The sequence below is a fragment of the Onychomys torridus genome, chromosome 17, assembly GCF_903995425.1.
Source record: "Onychomys torridus chromosome 17, mOncTor1.1, whole genome shotgun sequence".
Taxonomy (NCBI): domain Eukaryota; kingdom Metazoa; phylum Chordata; class Mammalia; order Rodentia; family Cricetidae; genus Onychomys; species Onychomys torridus.
In genome coordinates this window covers 34,558,120-34,581,323 of record NC_050459.1, presented here as the reverse complement: position 1 = coordinate 34,581,323, position 23,204 = coordinate 34,558,120, and the positions used below count along the sequence as shown (strand labels likewise).

The 23,204-nt window shown below is 38.4% G+C and overlaps 1 protein-coding gene across 1 annotated transcript; it reads right to left on the bottom strand.

The window, feature by feature from the left end:
• Positions 1 to 3,523: 3,523 nt before the first annotated feature.
• LOC118597736 (disintegrin and metalloproteinase domain-containing protein 24-like) lies at positions 3,524 to 22,851 on the bottom strand. Its single transcript, XM_036209418.1, has 3 exons — positions 22,822 to 22,851; positions 7,853 to 9,893; positions 3,524 to 3,564 (listed from the first exon to the last, which is right to left on the bottom strand). The coding sequence occupies exons 1-3, from the start codon at positions 22,849 to 22,851 to the stop codon at positions 3,524 to 3,526; spliced, it is 2,112 nt and encodes a 703-aa protein (XP_036065311.1).
• Positions 22,852 to 23,204: the final 353 nt, after the last annotated feature.

The window sequence follows — 23,204 nt, the reverse complement described above, 5'->3', positions numbered from 1 at the left end:
CCCGGGGCCTTGTGAATGCTGAAATGGTGCTCTACCAGTAAGCTACGTCCCGGCCAGTTAAGTTTATTTTCACAAGTATTTTGTCACAGCAATGAAAACCACTAGTGCAATCTCTCCCATCCAAAGGTTCCCTATGTATTTCTCAGGTTTCTAGCCAAATTTAAATTCAAAATAATGTAAGTTTTCTAATAGTGAAACTATATGTACTTAATACAAATGCACTTTCAGTATGTTTTTAGAATATAAGAAAACTTATGAAAAAATGCATTTAGAAACATTGTATTATCTCAGCGGCATCCCTAAAATACATCAAATTCTGTAAATGTAACTTGGAGAAAACTGACAAGTAATTGGGGGCCCCAAATATTGTTAATTTAGTGCAGTGTAAATACTTAGAGCAATGGGTTTTTTGAATCTCTGGGCAGAAATCCTCTCTTTTGCCTAAGACAAATCCTATTCTCAACTCACATGTAGTGAGTACGCCAAAGAAATGAATGGAAGACAAAAGTATTTCAAAATGGTTTCCTATATATAAAACAAAAGTTGATTTGGTCATCCATTTGATCACAGCTCTCTCCCGCCTTTGCAATATGGTTTTTAAAGTTTGATTAAAATTTGGGGACTTTGCTGGGTGGTGGTGGTGGCACACGCCTGTAATCCCAGCATTTGGGAGGCAGAGGCAGGAGGATCTCTGTAAGTTCAAGACCAGCCTAGTTTACAGAGCTAGTCCAGGACAGGCTCCAAAACTACAGAGAAAACCTGTCTCAAAAAACAAAAACAAAAACAAAAAAAATACCATCCAACATAGACTTCCTTTAAGTACACCCACAGTCCTATTTTATAAACAAAAAAGGACAGTAATTGACTGTCATGACTTTAAAGGAATTCTACCTAAGTCTAAATCCTGTCCCCAAGATCTAATGGGCGGTAATAAAATTCTGTGATGAATTTGACTAAGTTATATTCTGTGTCACACAGAGTTCAATTCCCTATTGAAGAACACCCTGAGATGAACACAAGTTAATGAACAAAATGCGTAGCTCTCATCACTATGGCTAGACATCAAAAGGAAGAGATTGAAGATACTCAAACACAGAGTTTTGGAGTTTATCCTATCACTCTAAGGCCCAAATATATATATTTGGGTTTTTTGTTTGTTTGTTTTTTGTTTTGGTTGTTTTTTTGTTTTTTTTGTTTTTTTGTTTTTTTTTTCCCCGAGACAGGGTTTCTCTGTGTAGCTTTGCGACTTTCCTGGAACTCACTGTAGATCAGGCTGGCCTTGAACTCACAGAGATCTGCCTGCCTCTGCCTCCTGAGTGCTGGGATTAAAGGCGTGTGCCTCCGCCGCCACTGCCGTCGCCGCCGTCCCGGCCCAAATCTCTAAAGACACGACACAACCATCTTGGTGATGCAACCTCCACAATTTCGTGGAGAATTCAAACATTTGGGACTGAGAACTGTGGAGTAAGTAGTCCGATACTGTTCTGGATCTCTAAAGTCGACAACACTGTTAATGCGGGGAGGAGATGAATGAACATATTATCATGTTCAGATCCTAAAACCTGCTCACGCTCATAGATGAGAGTCGACACTGGGGTAAACTGATGGAAACTCCAACCAAACAAGTTTCTAGGCCCCCTCTGGATTCCCTATCGGAACATTCTACTACAAAGGGCTAATAATAAAGAAATGCGGGTTGGGGATTTAGCTCAGTGGTAGAGTGCCTGCCTAGCAAGCGCAAGGCCCTGGGTTCAATCCTCAGCTCCAAAAAAGAAAAAAGAAAGAAAGAAACGCAACTTGGAGGCTTCCTCTCATCATGTGACAAAGCAGAATGAAGAGAGATAGGTGTTTTGTGATTGAGAAATAGCATTGAAAACGTACAGGCACAGAGAATTCCGTGAGTCGGATCTTTACACAGTAAAAGCAAAGGCACTAGTTCCAATAAAAAATAAATTGCTGGGGGCCTGAGGAGATGGATAGCTCAGCAGATAAAAAGAACTTGTGGCGTTTGACTTCCCAGCCGTCCACATTGTGCAGCTTACAACTGCCTGTAACTCCAGCTCCAGGGGATCCCACACCCTCTTCTGGCTCCCAAGGACACACATATACATGTGTATACACATATATACACACGAATTTATTTTTCAAATCTTAAAAGAATTAACCACCAGCCTAGGGAATATAGATAAGTGATAGAGTGCTTGCCACACAGGTACAAGGCCCAGTGCTCAAACATAAATAAAAACAACAGCAACAAAAAAAAAAGAAAAAGAACAAAAGAAATGAGTAGTCTTAGATGTGCATTTTGGGGGATGCCTATAAGCCAGTTTTATCATACTCAGGCAGGAGGAATACAAGTTCAAAGACAGCCTAGTCTTCATAGTCAGAATCTGTCTTCACAACAACACAATACAACTCAAAACAAAACTTACTCCAGTCTCTCCAGACTTACCCTTAGCCTTGCTGAAACCTGCCTGTAAGAGCCTCTCCACCTAGCCCATCTCCATCCCCGAGGGGCTTACCCTAATAATATCCTTCCAATTTTGTTTAACCCATCTACCTGGGACTGTACATGGATTATACTTGGATAGGACTCAGAGTGGGCAGCAGCAACCAAATGATGAACCATTCCCAACAAAGACAAGACTAGCTATCTACACTAAAAAAACAATCCAAATGTCAGAACTCCAGATGCCTCTATTCACTGCAAAATCACAAACTTGAGCAACCAAGGCCGTGTGAACATCCAGCAACCTTATTGTGTTAGGCCACAAGAAAAGGAATTTAGATGAAACACAAGAAAAAGGATTTCAAAGTAGAAATTATGAATGTGTTTGAAGACATAAAAGAGGGTATAAGTAAAAGCCTTAATGAAGATTGTGAAAACACAGACATTGAATGATTGAAAATAATTCAAGAGATAAAAGAAGACTCTAATAACAAGTAGAATCCGTTTAAAAATACCCAAACTGAAATGAAAATAGAAATAGAAAACAGGTTGTCAAATAAAAACTTTAGATTAAGAAACATGGAAGAGGGCCGGGCAGTGGTGGTGCACCCCTTTAATCCCAGCACTTGGGACACAGAGGTGGGTGGATCTCTGAGTTTGAGGCCAGCCTGGTCTACAGAGTTGCAGGACTTACAGAGCCAGGGCTATACAGAGAAATCCTGTCTTGAAAACAAACAAACAAACATGGAAAAGAGAGTTTCAGATGATGAAGACATGATAGAAAAATAAGGATAGTTCATCAAAGAAAATGTTAAATCTAAAAAACAACCCAGACACAAAACATCCAGGAACGTGGGGGATACTATCATAAGACTATGAGAGGAAGGTATAGAGGAAGGAGAAGAAACCTAAGTCAAAGGCATGGAAAATATTTTTAAACAAATCATAGAAGAAAATTCCCTCAATCTAACAAAGAAGGTACCTATCAAGGTACAAGAAGTATACAGGATGTCAAATAGACAGGGCCAGAAAACAACAACAACAACAACAACAACTATGCCTGAAACATAATAATCAAAATGCTAATACATAGAGCAAAGAAAGGATATTAAAACCTGCAAGGAAAAAAAAAAGAACAGGTTACATATAAAAACAGACCCTTTAGAATAACACTTGACCTCTCAGTGGAGTATCTGCAAGCCAGTAGGAAGGACCTGGACAGATGTTCTACCATTTCTAAGAGACCAGAGATGCCAGCCCAGACTGCTATGCCCAGAAAATCCTCAATCACAATCAATGGAGAAGGAAAAACATTTTATGATTAAAAACGAAAAAAGTAATTTCTGTCCATTCTATAGAAGGCACTAGAAGGAAATCTTTACTCTGAAGAGAAGGCTAACTACACCCAACAGGACACAAGGAATAAATAATTCCAGACTGTTTGTAAAAAAAAAAAAAAAAAAAAAAGTGTGAAAAAGCCACAACCACCACCACAGAATAATGGAAATTAATAAACATTGTTCCTGAGTATCTGCAAATATTAATGGTATCAGTACCCAAATAAAAAGACATAAACTATCAGATTGGATCAGAAAACAGGATTAATCTGCTGCTGCATCCAAGGAACATACCTCACCAACAAGGACAGACATCACTTTAGGGGAAAAGGATGAAAAGGGGTATTCCAAGCAAATGGACCCAAGAAGTAACAGGTGTAGCCATTTTAATATCTTTTAAAATAGATTTCAAACAAAAATTAATCAGAATAAATTAGGAAGGACAGTACACACTCACCAAAAATCCACCAAGAGGAATAGAGCCATTCTAAACATGTATGCACCAAATATAAGGGCACCCAAGTTATAAAAGAAAGGCTACGACAGTTAAAATCACATATTGACTACTCTCACACAGTGACAATGGATGAGTCATCCAGACAAAAACCAAACAGAAATTCTAGAGTTAATTATTGTTTTAAATCAAATGAACCTGACAGAATCTATAGACCATTCCATCCAAATGTTAAAGAATATATATTTTTTTTCAGCAGCACATGGATCTTTCTCCAAAATTGACTACATATTAGGACACAGTGAAAGTCTCAACACTTAATAAATATAATATATAAAAATATAATATTGTAGAAATTTTTATTTTGGTTTTTCAAGACAGGGTTTCTCCATGTAGTTTTTGTTTGTTTCTTTGTTTTGGTGCCTGTCCTGGATCTTGCTCTGTAGACCAGGCTGGCCTCAAACTCACAGAGATCCACATGGCTCTGCCTCCTGAGTGCTGGGATTAAAGAAGTGTGCCATCCTTGCCCAGCTATAGAATATTATTTTAAGCTGTGTTATTTTTGTTTATGTTGCAGTTGCCTGTCTAAAACACCTGATGGTCTAATAAAGAACTGAACAGCCAATAGTAAGGCAGGAACAAGGATAGGTGGGACTGGCAGGCAAAGAGAATAAGTAGAAGGAAAAATCTGGGAGGAAAAGAAAAACCAAGAGAACAAGGAGTGGAGGATGCTAGGGGCCAGCCACCCAGCCACCCAGCCAGCCATGGGGTAAGAGTGAAAGTAAGATTACAGAAGTAAGAAAAGGAAAAGCCCAGAGGTAAAAGATAGATTGGATAATTTAAAATTAAGAAAAGCTGACAAGAAACAAGCCAAGCTAAGTGTTGTTGGTTTTGTTTGTTTGTTTGTTTTGTTTTGTTTTGCTTTACTATTTTGGGGGTCCCACCACCCAGCTCCCAAATAAATTACACATGGAGGCTTATTCTAAATTATGAATCTCTGGCCTTAGCCTGGCTTATATCTTGCCAGCTTTTCTTAACTTTAAATTATCCATCAACCTTTTGCCTCTGAACTTTTCCTGTTCTCTTGTATCTTTAAATCTTACTCTTACTCCATGGTTTGCTGTGTAGCTAGTTGGGTGGCTGGCCCCTGATGACCTCCTCCTTCTCTAGCTCCTTCTTTCTATCCTCTTCTTTTAGATTTCTCCTTCTACATATTCTCTCTGCCTGCCAGCCCCGCCTATACTTTCTCCTGCCTTGCTATTGGCCATTCAGTTCTTTATTAGACCATCAGGTGTTTTAGGCAGGCACAGTAAGACAGCTTCACAGAGTTAAACAAATGCAACATAAACAAAAGTAACACACCTTAAAATAATATTCTACAACAGCTAAGGCAGGCATTTATAAGTATAAATGAGCCTCTGTGTATGATTTATTTAGGAGATGGGTGGTGGGTCCCCCCAAAGAGGAAAAGAACAATCAACAACAATATAACATATAAAAAAATTGAAATAACACTTTGCATTGTATCTGACCATTATGGAATAAAGCTGGATATTAACAATAGAAACAGCAGAAAGTTTACAACTCATGAAAGCTGAACAACTAACCACTGAATGAAAACTGAGTCAAGACAGAAATCAGTAAAAAAGTTAAAAGTGTTTTAGAATTAAACAAAAATGAAAACACAGCATACTCAGACAAATGGACACAATGAGAGTTGTTCTAAGAAGCAAGTTTATAGCATCAAGTGTCAACATAAAAAAGCTGAAGAAATTTCATCATAGTAACTTAGGTGACATGCTTGAAAGCTCTAGGAAAACAAGAAGAAATCATACACAAAGAGAAGCTGTGAGAAAACAAACTCAGGGCTAACATCAATGAAATTAAACAAACAGCAGCAGCAGCAACAACAAAATACAAAGATTCAATGAAACGAAGTCTTGATCCTTTGAGAAAGTCAACAGGATTCAGAAATCTTTAGCCAAATTAACCGAAAGATGGACAGAGAAGATCTGAATTAATAAAATTAGAGATGAAAAAGAAGCTGTTGCAACAAATACAAAAAAAATCCAGAGGCTCACAAAGATATAATTTAAAAATCTGTTCTCCACCAAACTAGAAATAGATTAATTTCTTGATATATATGATCTACAAAAGTTAACAATTAGTAGACTCATAACCCCTTACTGAGTAACTAAAAATCTCCCAGCATCACTCCCCACCCCCCAAAAAGGGCTGAATGGATTCAGCACAGTTCTACAAGACCACGGAAGAACCACTAATGTCAATACTCATTGAACTATTTCACAAATAATGAGTGGTATCTTCAGCAGCAGGGCCTTCAAGATGTGGAGAGTACTGAAGGACTGGCAATAGTAGGCTGTGAAATTTTGAGGGCTCTATGGAACCACCTTTGGCCAGTAATTCAAGAAGGTGCAACTCCCATAAAAGTTCTTTTTTTTTTAACTAGAAAATGTGGTGGTATTGTGTTCCCCAAAATATTGTGCACCCTAATAAACTTATTTGGGGTCAGAAAACAGAAAAGCCACAATATTAAACATAGAGGTTAGGCAGTGACACTCTTACCTTTAATCCTAGCGTTTCAGAGGCAGAAATCCCTCTGGACCTCAGTGAGTTCAAGGCCACATTAGAAACAGCCAGGCATGGTGACACACGCCTTTAAGCCCAAGAAGTGAGAAGTGAGCCTTTAATCCCAGGGAGTGATGGCAAAAACAGAAAGATATATAAGGGGTGAAGACCAGAAACTAGAAGCTTTTGGCAAGTGAAGCTTTCAGGCTTTCAAGAAGCAGTTCAACTGAGATTCATTTGGATGAGGACACAGGGGCTTCCAGTCTAAGGAAACAGGATCAGCTGAGGAACTGGCAAGGTGAGGAAGCTGTGGCTTGTTCTGCTTCTCTGATCTTCCAGCATTCACCCCAATAACTGGCCTCAGGTTTGATTTTATTAACAAGACTCTTTAAGATTCCTGCTACATCAAAATGAGATAAAGTAAACTAAAAATTGAAATAAGTTACATAATTTCTTCAGATTATGAAGAGTAGCAATATGATAGTTTTTATTTTTATGGCATGATCAAAGTATATTTGTCTGGCCCATCATAGATTGCTGGGATGTTCTATCAGTAGCATATAATACACACAATAGCATTTCTCCCACCAGGACACTAAAAGTTACTGTGTGGGAAATTCCATTCAATGGTAAAGACAGTTTCGAAACAATGGTTCTATTCTGTGGTAGTTGAAGTGGTTGAAGTTGAAGTACTAGTCTCTTCTTCCTCGAGTGATGGTTCAGTCGTCTCTTTGTCCTCAGGTGATGGTGTAGTGCCCGAAAAAAGCCAAAGAAATAAAAGTGAAAGAAAAACCACAAAAGAAATAGGAAATAACCAACCTATGAAGCTATTTTTCTGTAATTTCTTCACCCTCTCCTTGTCCTTGTCCTTGTCCTTGTCCTTGTCCTTGTCCTTCTCCTTGTCCTTGTCCTTGTCCTTCTCCTTGTCCTTGTCCTTCTCCTTGTCCTTGTCCTTCTCCTTGTCCTTCTCCTTGTCTTTGTCCTTCTCCTTGTCTTTGTCCTTCTCTCTCTCATTAGTTTTGCTTCCAGGAGGTGGACCACTGTCAATACTCCCTCCAGTGCCATTTACCAGGCAGTGTGGTGGGCTCCAGCCAGGGTTGCAATGGCAGTGATGTTTATTATTGCAGACTCCATTCTTGCTGCAGGTCTCTGGTGAACAATCACTTCTCCAAAGTGACTTACTAACGCACTTTCTGTTAATGCACACATGCTCTGGACCACAGCTTGTGCCATCTTTTATGTCCCCCAGGTCAGGGATGGTCATCCCAAAATGGTAGTCAATGCTCCAGCAGCTGACTCCATTGAAATGAGTCCAGTGTGCAGTATAGTGACTCCTCCAAAAGGGAAGCTTTTTTACTTCGCTACACTGAACTCTTCCACAGAGGATATCTGAACTATTACATTTCACGTATACATTGTCCATGATTCCACAGTTACCAAAACGATCACCGTAAGTATTGAGTTCCTGGTAGCAACTATCAGATGCTTTCCTGGCATTCTGGCCAAAAACTCTCTGGCACTGCTGATCATGGCTGTTACATCTTTTTTCATAGCAGTAGCCACCATTAGTACAAGAGCTCCCATCCTGCATAAAAACATCTTCAGGGCACTCATCTGAAGTTCCATTACACCATTCTGGAAGGTCACATTCATTCTCCGGAATTCTACACAGAGTGCCAGATGGCAGGATTTGGCACAGGTTGCTGCAGCATAGCCCAGTGGCACAGTAAGCTTCAGCCTTGAGAGTACAGCTAGGCAGACAACAGAGACTATATTTACAATCTTCCGGGGATCCACAGTCACACTCCTCACCTTGATCAACCACCCTGTTCCCACAGAACTTAAATGGGACGACAGCCGAAGGGTTGGGCTTATTGTGCAAACAGTTTGTTCTGGCTGTGTTTTCCCACAACACAGCATAACTACAGTTGCTGAATTTTGTGGATCTTTCCATTGTAGCAGACATCACACATGGTTCTGTTCCACATGTACAAAATATCCCATCGTGGGGCATGCCCAAATTATGACCTATCTCATGTGCCACAATATGTCCAAAGGTGAAGAAATTCTCTTCCAAGAGACTCTCAACACCACAACCAAATGTCTTATTACATATTGTTCCAACATAGGCTATGCCAAAATAGTTACTAAAATTATAATTCACAAGGAGATGTGCAATGTCATGTGGTATGTAAGAATCAAGGTTTTCTCTCTTCCACTTACAAAATGCTGGCAAGAGAGTATATATATTTTTCACTGGTATGGGGTTTTTATTATTCCAGATTTCCAGTCCTAGTAAATCCACGTTAATATCAGCTGGAAATAAGAAGAAATTTAGTCCACTCATGATCATGAATACATCTTGTATCACAAGAGAAACATTACGTCTTCGATGGAGGAATTGTCTATGGTCTATAACCAATGCCAGTTCAATATGCAGTCTGTGAGTCCACCAATCCCCATAGACAATTTGTGCTACAGGAGAGTCATCATCCTCTTGAAGTCTTGCTTGCCCTGCTCTTTCTTCATCTGGTAATCCACATCTCATGGATGGTAATTGAGCTTTGTCATTGTCTATCTTGTAAACCAGATGTTCAAATGTGGAAGAAGGGCTCTTGGGTTTAATTTCATAAGTGGTATCATTTATCTGTAATGTTCCTTGCAAGCCCCCAAAACAGGTGGTAAGAGCAACCACGGATTCTGGGTCCCCTTCTACAAAACCAAGGTAGTAACAGTCATTCTGGACAAAAGGTTGGTCCTCAAAGAGGACTCCTTGGTCACTGTAGGTGAAGACAGAGAGATGTCTGGATACCAAAAAGTTCTTGGGCTTCATGGAGATAATGTGTCTCTGGCCTCCAACATGAAGTCTATAGGACTTCCAGCCTGCAAGACTCATGTCTCTACTAGAGACAGCTACCCTCAAGGGTATCACTACTTCTGGAAGGCTTTTGAATTCAGCACACCAACTCAGGGGCCATACAGAAGGAAAGAACAACACCTTCCACCATACCTGCAGGAGACTGATCCTCACTTGTACTAGAGCCTCACTCATAGCCACCTTGTCCTACTAGAGAGAGCAAAGGAGAATGGGATGTAGTTCTGCTGCCTTGGTATTTCCTTTGCCTTGACCTCATGCAGCACTGACCTTTAATAGTCTGTCTTCTGGAAGAATGGATCCATCAGAGCAGGAGGACCTTAAGAAACAGGAAGAAGAAAGTAGAGATGAAAAGGGGTTTCAAAGTCCTTGACCTCCTGCCTAGACAGCCCATCTCTCTAGCCCCTTGGCCCTGGGAGCACATACTGTGCCCTTCCTCAACCCATCACAGCCCCAGAGACTGGGAAACAGCATCCTCCCTCACACCCTCACCAACCATCCCATGTGGCATCAGTGACCACTGGAGCCATAGGTCCCACCTGTACCAACTGGAGGAAGAGGGACTCACAGAGGTACAGACTCCACTTGTATGGATTGGAGGAAGAAATGGGCAGGTGGTAGTATAAGAATGCATTCAACAACATAAAGAGCAATATGGCATCATCAGAAACTAGTGGTTCTACAACAGCAAGACCTGAGCATCCCAAGAAAGATGAATCAGAAGAAAACAACCATAAAATAACTTTATGGTGATAGAGGACCTTAATGAGGAAATGAAAAATTCCCTTAAAGAAATGGAGAAAAAGCCAGGCAGTAGTGGTGCACGCCTTTGTTCCCAGCACTTGGGAGGCAGAGCTAGGTGGATCTCTGTGAGTTCGAGGCCAGCCTGGTCTTCAAAGCAAGATCCAGGACAGTAAAAAAAAAAAAAAAACTACCCAGACAAACTCTGTCTTGAAAAACCAAAAATAAGAAAAAGAAAGAAAGAAATTGAGGAAAAGACAAACAAAAATTGAAAGAAATCAATTAATCCCTTTTTTAAAAAAGCCAAGGAAGTAAAAAACACAAAAAACAAAAAAAAACAAAAACAAAAAAACAACTAAACAAGCAAAGAAAGCACTTCAAGACTTGAAAATTGGAATAGAAGCAGTAAAGAAAAGACAAACAAGAGAATTCTGGAAATGGAAAATCTGAGTAAATGAACAGGAACTACAGATGCAAGCATAACCAACAGAATACAATAGATGGAAGAGAGACTCTCAGGCATTGAGGATACACGATAGAGGAGATAGATTCATCAGTCAAAGGAAATATTAAATACAGCAAATGTTTAATACAAGACATCCAGGAAATTTGGGATACCATGAAAAGACCACAACCTAAAGAAGGAAATGGCTATGAAGATACAAGAAGCTTACAGAACACCAAAGGACTGGACCAAAAAAAAAAAAAGGTTCTCTTGCCATGTGATAATCAAAACACTAAACATACATAATAAAGAAAGAATATTAAGAGCATCAAAAGAAAAAGTCCAAGTAACATGTAAAGGTAGACCTTTTAGAATTACCCCTAAATTCTCAGTGGAAACTCTGAAAGTCAGGAGGTCTTGGACAGACATTCTGCAGACACTAAAAGACCAGACTAATATACCTAGCAAAACTCTCAATCACAAAAGACAGAGAAAATGAGAGATATTCTATGTCAGAGATAGATTTAAACAATATCTACCCATAAGTCCAGCCCTACAGAAAGTACTAGAAGGAAAACTCCAACCCAAGGAAGTTAGCTGCACCCAGGAAAACACAGGCAATAGATAACTTCACACTAGCAAATCCCAAAGAAGGGAAATACATCACACACACACACACACACACACACACACACACACACACACACACACTACCACTACCACCAAAACCCCTCGAAATAACAAGAATTAATAATCACTGGTCATTAGTATCTCTTAATATCAATGGACTCAATTCACCTATAAAAAGACACAGGCTAACAGAATGGGTATGAAAACAGAATCCATCTTTATGCTACATACAAGAAACACACCTGAACCTCAAAGACAGAAACTACCTCAGAGTGAAGGTTTGGGAAAAGATTTTCCAGTCAAATGGACCTAAGAAACAAGCTGGTGTAGCTATCCTAATATCTAACAAAATAGACTTCAAACTAGAGTTAATCAAAAGAGATGGAGAAGGACATTTCATATTCATCAAAGGAACATATAAAATTGACCACATACTTGGTAGCAAAGCAAACCTCAACAGATTAAAAAAAAAAAAAATGGTAAAACCCCCTGTATCTCATTAGATCACCACAGCTTAAAGTTAGAATTCAACAGCAACACAAATTGCAAAAAGCCTACAAACTTGTGGAAACTGAACAACATTCAACTGAATCATCACTGGGTCAAGGAAGAAATAAAGAAATCAAAGACTTCTACAATTCAATGAAAAGGAATGCACAACATACCCAAACCTATGGGACACAATGAAAGCTGTGCTACGAGGAAAGTTCATAGCATTAAGTGCCTATATAAAGAAGTTGGAGAAATTTCACACTAGTGACTTAACAGCACTAGTTTGTCCCAAAGCTGCTGGGATGGTTCAACATATGAAAATCTGTCAATGTAATACACCATATAAACAACCTGAAAGAAAAAACCCACATGGTCATCTCATTAGATGCTGAAAAAGCCTTAGGCAAAATCCAACACCCCTTTATAATAAAGGTCTGGGGGAGATCAGGGATGCAAGGAACATACCTAAAAACATAATAAAAGCAATATACAACAAGCCAACAGCCAACATCAAACTAAATGGAGAGAAACTCAAAAGTGATTCACTAAAATCAGGAATAAGACAAGGCTATCCACTCTCTCCATATGTATTCAATATAGCACTCAAAGTTCTAGCTAGAGCAATAAGAGAACAAAAGGAAATCAAGGAGACAAAAATTGGAAAGGAAGGACTCAAACTTTTCGCTATTTGCAGATAATATGATACTATACATAAGTGACCCCAAAAATTCTACCAGGGAACTTCTACAGCTGATAAACACCTTTAGTAATGTGGCAGGATACAAGATTAACTCAAAAAAGTCAGTAGCACTCCTATATACAAATGATAAATGGACTGAGAAAGATATCAGAGAAACATCACCCTTTACAATAGGCACAAATAACGTAAAATATCTTGGGGTAACTGTAGCAGGAATCTTAAAAGTTCTTATTAATAAAAACAAACCCAGGGCCAGGTATAGGGGTGAACGCTGAATGATCAGAGAAACAGAACAAGCCATAGACACCTCATCTTGCCAATTCCTCAGCTGATCCTGTTTCCTCAGACTGGATGCCTCTCAACTGAACTGTGCTGCTCAAAAACCTAAAAGCTTAATCAGCATAGTTCCTGGTTTTCATGCCTTATATACATTTCTGCTTTTTGCCCTCACTTCCTGGGATTAAAGGCTCACTTCTTGAGATTAAAGGCATGAGTCACCATGCCTGGCTGTTGCCAGTGTAGCTTTAAACTCACAGAGATCTGGATGGATCTCTGCCTCCCAAGTGATATGATTAAACGCATGTGCGCCACCATTCTCTGTCCTCTATATCTAGTGGCTGTTCTGTTCTCTGACCCCAGATAAGTTTATTAAGGTGCACAGTATTTTGAGGAACACAATATCACCACAGGTAACTAACCAAACAAGTGAAAGGCCTGTATGACAAGAACTTTAAATCTTTGAAGAAAGAAATTGAAGAAGTTATCAGAAAATGGAAAGATCTCCCAAGCTCATGAATAGGTAAGATCAACATAGTAAAAATGGCAATCTTACCAAAAGCAATCTACAGATTTAATTCAACCCCTATCAAAATCCCAACACAATTCTTCACAGACCTGGAAAGAACAATACTCAACTTCATATGAAAAAACAAAATACCCATGATGGCCAAAACAGTCCTATACAATAAAGGAACTTTCAGAAGCATCACCATCCCTGACTTCAGGCTCTACTATAGAGCTATAGTAATAAAAACAGCTTGGTATTGGCATTAAAAACCAACATGTGGATCAATGGAATTGAACTGAAGACCCTGACATTATTCCACACACCTATGAACACTGGATTTTTGACAAAGAAGACAAAATTGTACAACAGAAAAAAGAAAGCATCTTCAACAAACAATGCTGGTATAATTGGATGTCAACATGTAGAAGAATGCAAATAGATCCGTATCTATTACCATGTACAAAACTCAAGTCCAAGTGCATCAAAGACCTCAACATAAATCCAGTTACACTGAATCTGATAGAAGAGAAAGTGGGAAGTAGCCTTTAACATATTGGCATGGGAGTCCACTTTCTAAATATAACACCAGTAGCACAGACAATGAAAGCAACAATTAATAAATGTGGCCTCATGAGACTGATAAGCTTCTGTAATGCAAAGGACACCATAAATAAGACAAAATGACAGCCTACAGAATGGGAAAAAAACTTCACCAACCCCACATCTGACAGGGGAGCTGATCTCCAAAATATATAAAGAACTCTAGAAACTAGACATCAAAATACCAAACAATCCAATTAAAAAATGGAGTACAGGTCTAAACAGAGAATCCTCAACAGAAGAATCTCAAATGGCAGAAAGATTTAAGAAATTGCTCAACATCCTCAGCCATCAGGGCAATGCAAATCAAAAAGGCTCTGAGATACTATCTTATACCTGTCAGAATGGCTAAGATTAAAAACACTGATGACAGCTTATGTTTGGATTTGGAACAAGGGGCACACTCCCCAACTGCTGGTGGGAGTGCGAACTTGTAAAGCCATTTTGGAAATAAGTATAATGACTTCTCAGGAAATTGGGAATCAATCTACCTCAAGATCCAGCAATACCATTCTTGGGCACATACCCAAAAGATAATCATACCACAAGGAGACATGCTTAACTATGTTCATAGCAGCATTATTCATAATATCCAGAACCTGGAAACAACCTAGATGTCTCTCAAAAGAAGAATAGATAAAGAAAATGTGGTACATATACACAATAGAGTATTACTCAGAGAAAAACAATGACATCAGGAAAATAGGCAAATGGATAGAACTAGAAAAAATCATGCTGAGTGAGGTAACCCAGACCTAGAAAGACAAACATGGTATGTACTCACTCATAAGTGGATATTAGACACAAAACAAAGGATAACCAGGCTACAATCCACAACCCCAGAGAAGCTAGGTAAAGAGGTGGACCCTAAGAGGGATATGCATGGATTGCCTCAGGAAGAGGAAATAGTTAATATCTCCTGGGTAAAGGAGGGGAAGTAGAAGGGAGGAGTTGGGGGATGGGAACATGCCCCCCTTCCTTGAGCCATCCTGATTCCATAACCCCTCTCTCTTGTGGATTATAGTTTGGTTATCATTTCCTTAACAGATAATATCCACATGTAAGTGAATCCATACCATTGTTGTCTTTCTGGGTCTGGGTTACCTCACTCTGGATGACTTTTTTTTCTAGTTGTATCTATTTGCCTGCAAATTTTATGATGCCATTTTTAACAGCTGAGTAATACTCCATAGTATAAATGGACCACATTTTGAGTATCTACTCTTCTGATTAAGGCCATCTAGGTTATTTCCAGTTTCTGGCTATTATAAAGTTGCAAAGAACATTGTGGAACAAGTATTGTCCTTGTGGTAGGATGGAGTGTCCTTTGGGTATATTCAACATGAGTTGTATAGCTGAGTCTTGAGGTAGATCATTTCCCAATTGTCAGAGAAATCACCATATTGATTTCCATAGTAACTGTACAAGTTTGCACTCCTACCAACAATGGAAGAGTATTCCACTTGGTCCACATCCTCACCAGCATGAGCTGTCACTTGTGATGCCAATGCATGTGAGCTGGATCTAAGGGTGTGAAAACAGGATTACACTGGCTGATTTTTTTGTATTGTACCACCCCTGCATTGCTGGGACGGAGCATACTTCTTGATCATGGTGGATGATCTTTTTTTGATGTGTTCTTGGTTTGAAAGTATTTTACTGAGTATTTTTGCATATATGTTCATAAGAGAAATTGGTCCATAATTCTCTTTCTTTGTTGACTTTTTATCTGGTTTTGGTATCTGGGTGACTATGGCCTCATAAAATGAATTTGGCAGTATTATTCTCTTAGTTTTTATTTTATTGATTTCAGTTTGATTATTTCTTACTGTCTATTCCTTTTGGATGTGCTTAGTTCTTTTTGTTCTAGAGATTTCAGATGTGCCGTTAAGTTGCTAGTATGAGATCTCTCCAATTTCTTCATGTAGGCACTTAGTGCGATGAACTTTCCTCTTAAGCACCTCTTTCATTGTGTCCTGTAAGTTTGGGTATGCTGTGTATTCATTTTCATTGAATTCCAGAAAGTCTTTCATTTCTTTATTTCTGCCTTGACACATTTTTCATTTGGTAGAGAGTTGTTCAATTTCTAACATTTGTAAACTTTCTGTTGTTTCTGATGTTGTGTATATCCTGCTTTAAACTGTGGTTGTCTGATAGAATGCAGAGAGTTATTTCAATTTTATTGTATCTGTTGAGAATTGCTTTGTGTCTGAGTATATGGTCAATGTTGGAGAAAGTTCCATGAGCTTCTGAGAAGAAGGTATAGTCCTTTGTGTTTGGGTGAAATGTTCTGTTGATATCTGTTAGGTCCGTTTGGTTTATAACATGTTAGCTCCAGTACTTTTCTGTTTAGTTTTTGTCTGGATGACCTGTCAGTTGGCAGTGGGTATTGAAGTCTCCCACTGTCAATATGTGAGGGTGGATGTGTGGTTTAAGCTTTAGTAATGTTTCTTTTACAAATGTGAGTGCCCTTGCATTTGGGGCATATAAGTTAAAAATTGAAACATTATCTTGGTGGATTCTTCATTTGATGAGTATGAAGTGTCCTTCCCTGACTCTTGATTAACTTCAGTTTAAAGTCTATTTTGTTAGATATTAGAATATCTATACCAGCTTGCTTCTTAGGCCCATTTGCTTATAATATCCTTTTCAAACCCTTTACCCTGTAGTGGTGCCTACCCTTGATGTTGGGTATGTTTCCTAGCTGCACCAGAAGGGTGAATCCTGTTTTTGTATTCCGTTAGCCTGTGTCTCTTTAATGGGGAATTGAGACCACTGATAATGAGAGAAATGAATGACAAATGAGCATTGATTCCTGTTATTTTGTTACTGGTGGTGGTGGTGGTGGTGGTGGTGGTGGTGGTGGTAGTGGTATGTGCTTCCCTTCTTTTCTTTTTGCTGATGTGAGATTATTATGTCCTGTGCTTTCATGGCTGTAGTTAGTTTCTTTAGGTTTGAGTTTTCTTAGCCTTTTCTGTAGGTCTGGCTAGTTTTACTTAAATAGCTATTGTTTAAATTTGATTTTATCATGGAATTTAACATTTACTCTATTTGTGGTAATTGAAAGTTTGACTGTGTATAGTGTATAGTCTAGGCTGACATCTCGGTCTCTTGGAGTCTGCGGCACATCTCTCAGGCCGTCTGGCTTTGAGGGTCTCCATTGAGGTTTGCTTTTATTTGTTACTTGCTCCTTTTTCCCTTGCAGTTTACATTTTTAATATTCTTTCTTTGTTCTGTGTGTTTAGTGTTTTATATGTGGTGGGGAGACTTTCTTTTCTAGTCCAATCTATTTGTTATTCTGTATGCTTCCTGTACCTTTATAGGCATCTCCTGCTTTAGGTTAGGAAATTTTTCTTGAATGATTTTGTGGAAATTATTTTCTGGACCTTCCTCTATTTGTATTATTCATAGGTTTGCTTCTTTTCCTAGTGTCACAGATTTCCTTATGTTTTGTGTGTCAGAAATTTTTTTAGATTTAACATTGTCTTTGACTGATGCATCAATCTCTTCTATCATATCTTCTATATCTACGATTCTCTCTTCCATCCCTTGAATTCTTTTGGTGAAGCTTATCTTTGTAGTTCATGTTTGAATTCCTAAATTTTTCATTTCCAGAATCCTTTCAGTTTGTGTTTTGTTTATTGCTTCTATTTCCATTTTCAGATCTTTGATGGTTTTATGTATTTCCAACTGTCAGTGTTTGCTCTGCAATATTTAAGGGATTTATTCAGTTGCTGTAACTGTTTGTGATTTCCCTGGATTTCTTTAAGGGATTCATTTATTTCCTATTTAAGGGCCTCTATCATCTCATACAGTTTTTTTTCCTTATGCTTAAGCTATGTTGGAATATTCAGTGCCTATTGTGGTTGGGATAGCTGGGCTCTAGTAGAGACACATTGCCCTGACTGTTATTGATTGTGTTCTTATGCTGGTGTCTAGGCATTTGGATTTGGTATGCTTATAGGTCTTAGGTGCTGATTTCTGGGTTTGTCTTCGTTGAGAGGGTGTTTTGTTCCTTAGTTTCTGTTTCCTATCTGGATTTTTGAAGTGTGATGGCTGTGGGTTGCCTGTTTTACTGGACTGCTCAGCCAGTTTGGACACAGGGAATGCTTCTTGGTGATGGAAGCTAGTATAATGCAACAAGTCAGAGGAGGGAGGTTAAGATCCACAGGAGATGGGGTCGGGGAAGCTGCCACTGGGGTCTGTTGGAGCACTAGGGATGAGACTGGAGGTTTCAGGAGTACATTTCCAAGTCCCCTTGTCATATAAAATGAAAAATAACTAAAATGAACCGTGAGTTTCCTAATTGGAGATGAAAAATACTGAAAGAAGTCCAAGTGTTTTCAGAAAGAAAAAGAAAACCAAGGAACCTCAGAAAGAATAAAAGGTTCAGGAAGGCAATTTGGTCTTGTGGATCAAAAAACAAATTCCTGGATTAAAAGTTAAGAATTGCTAAGGATCAATCGTCAAATAAATTTATCTGATAAAATTTTAAATACCTGTACCTATCTCATATAAAAAATACCTATCTCAAATAAAAATATTGAAAAATTTGCCTCAACAATACTAATAATGGAAACCCTGTAACAGCAGAGTCCCTGGCTTCCAATAACAACTAGTTGTTCATTTATCATGAAAACACATTGATAATTTACATAAAATTTAGATAGTAAAGCACACACTTGAGAAATATAAATGGATGATATGGGCCTTAATGGTCAGAGTAGGTGACTGAAACAATAATCTTGACAATAATGGGGTCCACTGTGTGCCCATACGTGGGGGAAAGGTGTATTCAAGCTTCTGTCATTATGCATTGAGCAAAGCAATACAAATTGCCCGTTTTTATTAACAACTGAAAGCACCCACAGGGTTTATGGGATATTAGAGTGATGAAGAACTGTTAGTCTGAATGGGATGTTACAGTGATGAGACTAAGAATTGTTAGTCTGGTGGGTTGCCCTCTACAAACTGACAGCAAGTGCTCACTGCTGGTGCCTGCATAGAACCTTCACCTCCATGTTCTAGTGTCTATGGCATCTTCTACTATACTAATCACATTTTGCATTTGATTAAAACTTACTCTTCTATTTAGGGAGGTATACAATAACAATCTTTCAGCTTGACCCTTTTGCAAGTTCCCATCATTATTCCTGCTGTTCACATACAAACTCTAGACTCCAACAATTCAACAACCACTGATCAAATCACTCAACCCATGTAGTTTCATTTGTTTTCCAGCTTTTGATGCTCTTATTATATATGCTGACTATCTTTCTGGGAATATGGATCACAGAATCCATTGAGAAGGTTGTGTAAGAGATGGATATACAAAATTCAAGTAAGATAGCCACAGTCTCCTCATCACACAGCTTAAAGTCATGATGGAAGATTTTTTTCCCTAAATAGCCTTATAGTAATAACTTCTGATGTGTTGTCTGCAGTATTTCTTAATTTTCTAATTTTGTACATTTTCTCAATAATGTGAAGCACCCTTGTTTGAAAATTATCATTTTTTAAAAATTGTTATTGTTACATCCTAGTGTTTAAAATAGATAAACCAATAATATTTCATTTAATTCTTCTTAAGCTCATATTAGGGTATTTTCTGTGTCTTTGGTTTGTCCTTGCATATCAGTAACAGGAGATTTGTTTTAGAAAGAACTTACAAAAGTAATGGGTGTCTTCAGTGCTTGGGAAAAATAAACAGGTAGAATAAAGTAGAGGCTTCCATTATGAAATGCCCAGAACCCCATATACAAAAGCAAATCAGTAAAAGGAATCTTTGAGGATAATGTGTAGGAAGTATAAGTAAAATTCTGACATGCTGATTCTCTGTTTATGTCTATCTTTATATATATATTTATTTATATGATCCATATTCCCAGAAAGATAGTCAGCATATATAATAAGAGCATCAAAAGCTGGAAAACAAATGAAACTACATGGGTTGAGTGATTTGATCAGTGGTTGTTGAATTGTTGGAGTCTAGAGTTTGTATGTGAACAGCAGGAATAATGATGGGAACTTGCAAAAGGGTCAAGCTGAAAGATTGTTATTGTATACCTCCCTAAATAGAAGAGTAAGTTTTAATCAAATTCAAAATGTGATTAGTATAGTAGATGGGAACATAATGCAGAGCATGAATATAAGTCTATAGCCATATCTATAATGTATGTATATATTTGGTTATGATCATAGAGTTTATATATTTTATGGTGGAGAGGACGATGTTTACCAATAATATTGTTAATAAACAATATTATTTAACCCATACAAAACTATCAGAATCATTACTAAGACCTCGTCTGGCAAATAAGTCACTAGCAAACAAACTTGAAAATTGAGTCAGTTTTCTCATATCTTACATTATTTTAAATGATGACTAAAGAGACCGCAGGTCCTCAAGGATTGTAACATTTTCAACTGAAAGAATATGCAGACATGGCCCAATGGGTACAAGTGTTTGCAGCCAAGCCTGACAACCTGCATTTGATCCTGGAAATCTATAGTAGAGAGAACCAATTCTTGCAAGTTGTTCCCTGATTTCCACATACACCACCCCCACTCAGCCACCCCCCCACATGATCAAAAACATATACAATGATAATGATGATGTCCACGCATTTAAAAGAGCCTGTAGTACCATATTAGTACAGAACTTTAAACACCATCTCTAGCATGTCCTAATCCCAGTTTCATCCAACTCAACAGTTCATGTATCTTAATCATGAACTAGCTCTTGCCATTGTTTACAGTCTAATTCAATATTTTATAAACTATGAATAACAACACATTAAAAAGTTTATCCTGTCCAAATAAAGAGAGGGGAATAAGAAATAGTAGGAGTTACTAGTCCTTCCCCAGATGTGAACAACTGAAAAAGAATCAAGGTGTATGTAGGCATGTTCATGAACTTCTGTTCTTTAGACCTAAACTCTTGAGTAACTTACCAGGAGATGGAGTGATGATTTCTTGGTGTGGCCCTATTCATGACTCATTTGTAAGAGCTACTTCATAAGCAAGGATTTCTACCTGAGAACTCACATGACAAAGAGAAAAGAAATTCTTTCTTCCTTTGTCTCTCATTGGATTAAGTTCTAGATCCAATTGCTTAGCAACAAGAGCCTTTTAGACTATAGGGCCAGGGAGTTGGCGTTCCCACTGTGTCTCCACCATCTCAACCAAATCTTGTCACTATTTACTCCTCAGTGTGAGTGAATCTGGCTTCCTTCCCCACATTTATTGTGCTCTAGTAGTTTTCCAATATGACCAGATCTTTCTGTTCTCCCAATGTGTATGTCCTTCACACATAACATGGATATATTACCTTCTGAAAACTTTCTCATACTACTACCCCTGTCCAAAGTTATTTCCTCAATATTTAGCCATATCATGGAGTACTTGAAGCACTTTAGGTTCCAGATAAAATTCAAAACCCATCTTAAATTTTTTCTAGGTAATCCAGTCACTAATAACTCTCTGTATGACTCAGTGCATAAAAGTGCCTCCTAAAGCCTCACCCAGCCTTGATATGAGGGTTCCTGCCTAGTCTTACTGCATCTTGTCATGCCCTGTTTGGTTGTTATCCATGGGAGGCCTGCTCTTTTCTGAAAGAAACCTAAGGAACAGTGGATCCTGGGGAGAGGGAAGGTAGGGAGGAGCTTGGAGGGGAAGGCTGTGTTTGGGATGCATTATATGAGAGAAGAATAAAGAAAAAGAAAACATTAAAAACTTTATGTAGAAAGCCTTCTTTAAAATGGGGGAGGGGAGACTCCTGCACTTGAGTCTGAGCCCCAAACTTCAAGGTGAGAGAAGAGATCCAACTCCTGAAAACTGCCAATCTCCACACTCACACAGTGGCACAGGAGTGTGTGTGTATACACACACACATCACACCACACATGCATATAACCATAGTAATAACAATAACAATAATAATAATAATAAACAGTAACAATACACATTTTAAAAAAGAGTAAACTAAGCCTCAAATTAGCAGAAGGAAAGAAATCACAAAAAAGAATAAGGAAATAGAAAAGAAACAATAAAAATAATGGTAGGTTTTTAGGGGGAAAAGAGAAAAAATTTTAAAAAACCTTTTGCTAAACTAAAAAGAAAAATGTGAGAATACTAAAATAGCATAAGATAAGCTTAGAAATGAAAGAGAAAGAATTGCAATGTGTGATTCTGAATCTACATATCAACAAATTGAGTAACCTAGAGTAAATGAATAGAATGCAAGAGATAGCCATTTACTGAAATTGTTTTATTATAATTATTAAAGCATAATAATTGTAGAAATGAATGGGATTCACTGTGATATTCTCACACATGTATATGTCATGCATCGATCCTGTCCATACACAGCTCTATCCTCACCTCACCTTCACCCTTCCTGCCTATTCCCAGCTGACCACTTGGGATTGGATAAACCATCAGGAAGCTCATCCCTGGAGACAACAGATTCTTCCTCTTTTAGCAGCCATTGTTTGTCTGCAACTCTTCACCTAGGATTGGGACCTTGTGACATTTTCTCTATCCCATATCGGCATGCCAACTGGTGGTATCACTGTGTAGGTCTTGTTTAAGTAACCATGTTGTTGAGATTTCATGGGTACAGCTTCCCTCTCATGACTGGAAGACATTCTAGCAGCAGACACCCTGGTCCTCTGGCTCTTCCATGATTTTCCCTAAGCCTTTGGTGTAGGGATTGCCTTACCAGTGTATAAATCGGAGCTTGGAACTCCATAGTCCCTTATTCTCTCTGACCAGTTGTAGAGCTCTTTAATAGTCTCTGTTGCAAAAAGGAAGCTTACTTGATGAGGGACAAGACCTACACTTATCTATGAGTATAAGGCTAAATATCTAAAGTATAGTTAGAAATTATGTATTGGTTTAGGAAGATGACAGCAAAAAGTTCTTCTCTGGGCATGATGACCTCCCCAATCTCAAGTAGTTGGGTAGGTTTAAAATACCAGGCAAGGATTCTCCTTTATTGAAGAATGGGCCTTAGTGTTGGGGGCACGATGGTCCTTGTACTCACAAAGAAGCGCTAAGAGAACCAGGAATGTCAATCACACAGAGGTGTCAATGGAGAAGATG

Excerpts from the sequence above, each read along its gene's own strand:
- LOC118597736 (XM_036209418.1), bottom strand. The coding sequence starts at position 22,851 with ATGGAGTTCCAAGCTCCGATTTATACACTG. Across the intron at positions 9,894-22,821 it reads AAGCTCCGATTTATACACTG|GACAAGGTGGCTATGAGTGA; the intron begins GTAAGGCAATCC and ends TCTCTCTAGTAG. Across the intron at positions 3,565-7,852 it reads CAGTGGTCCACCTCCTGGAA|GTTTTAATATCCTTTCTTTG; the intron begins GCAAAACTAATG and ends TTTTCCTTGCAG.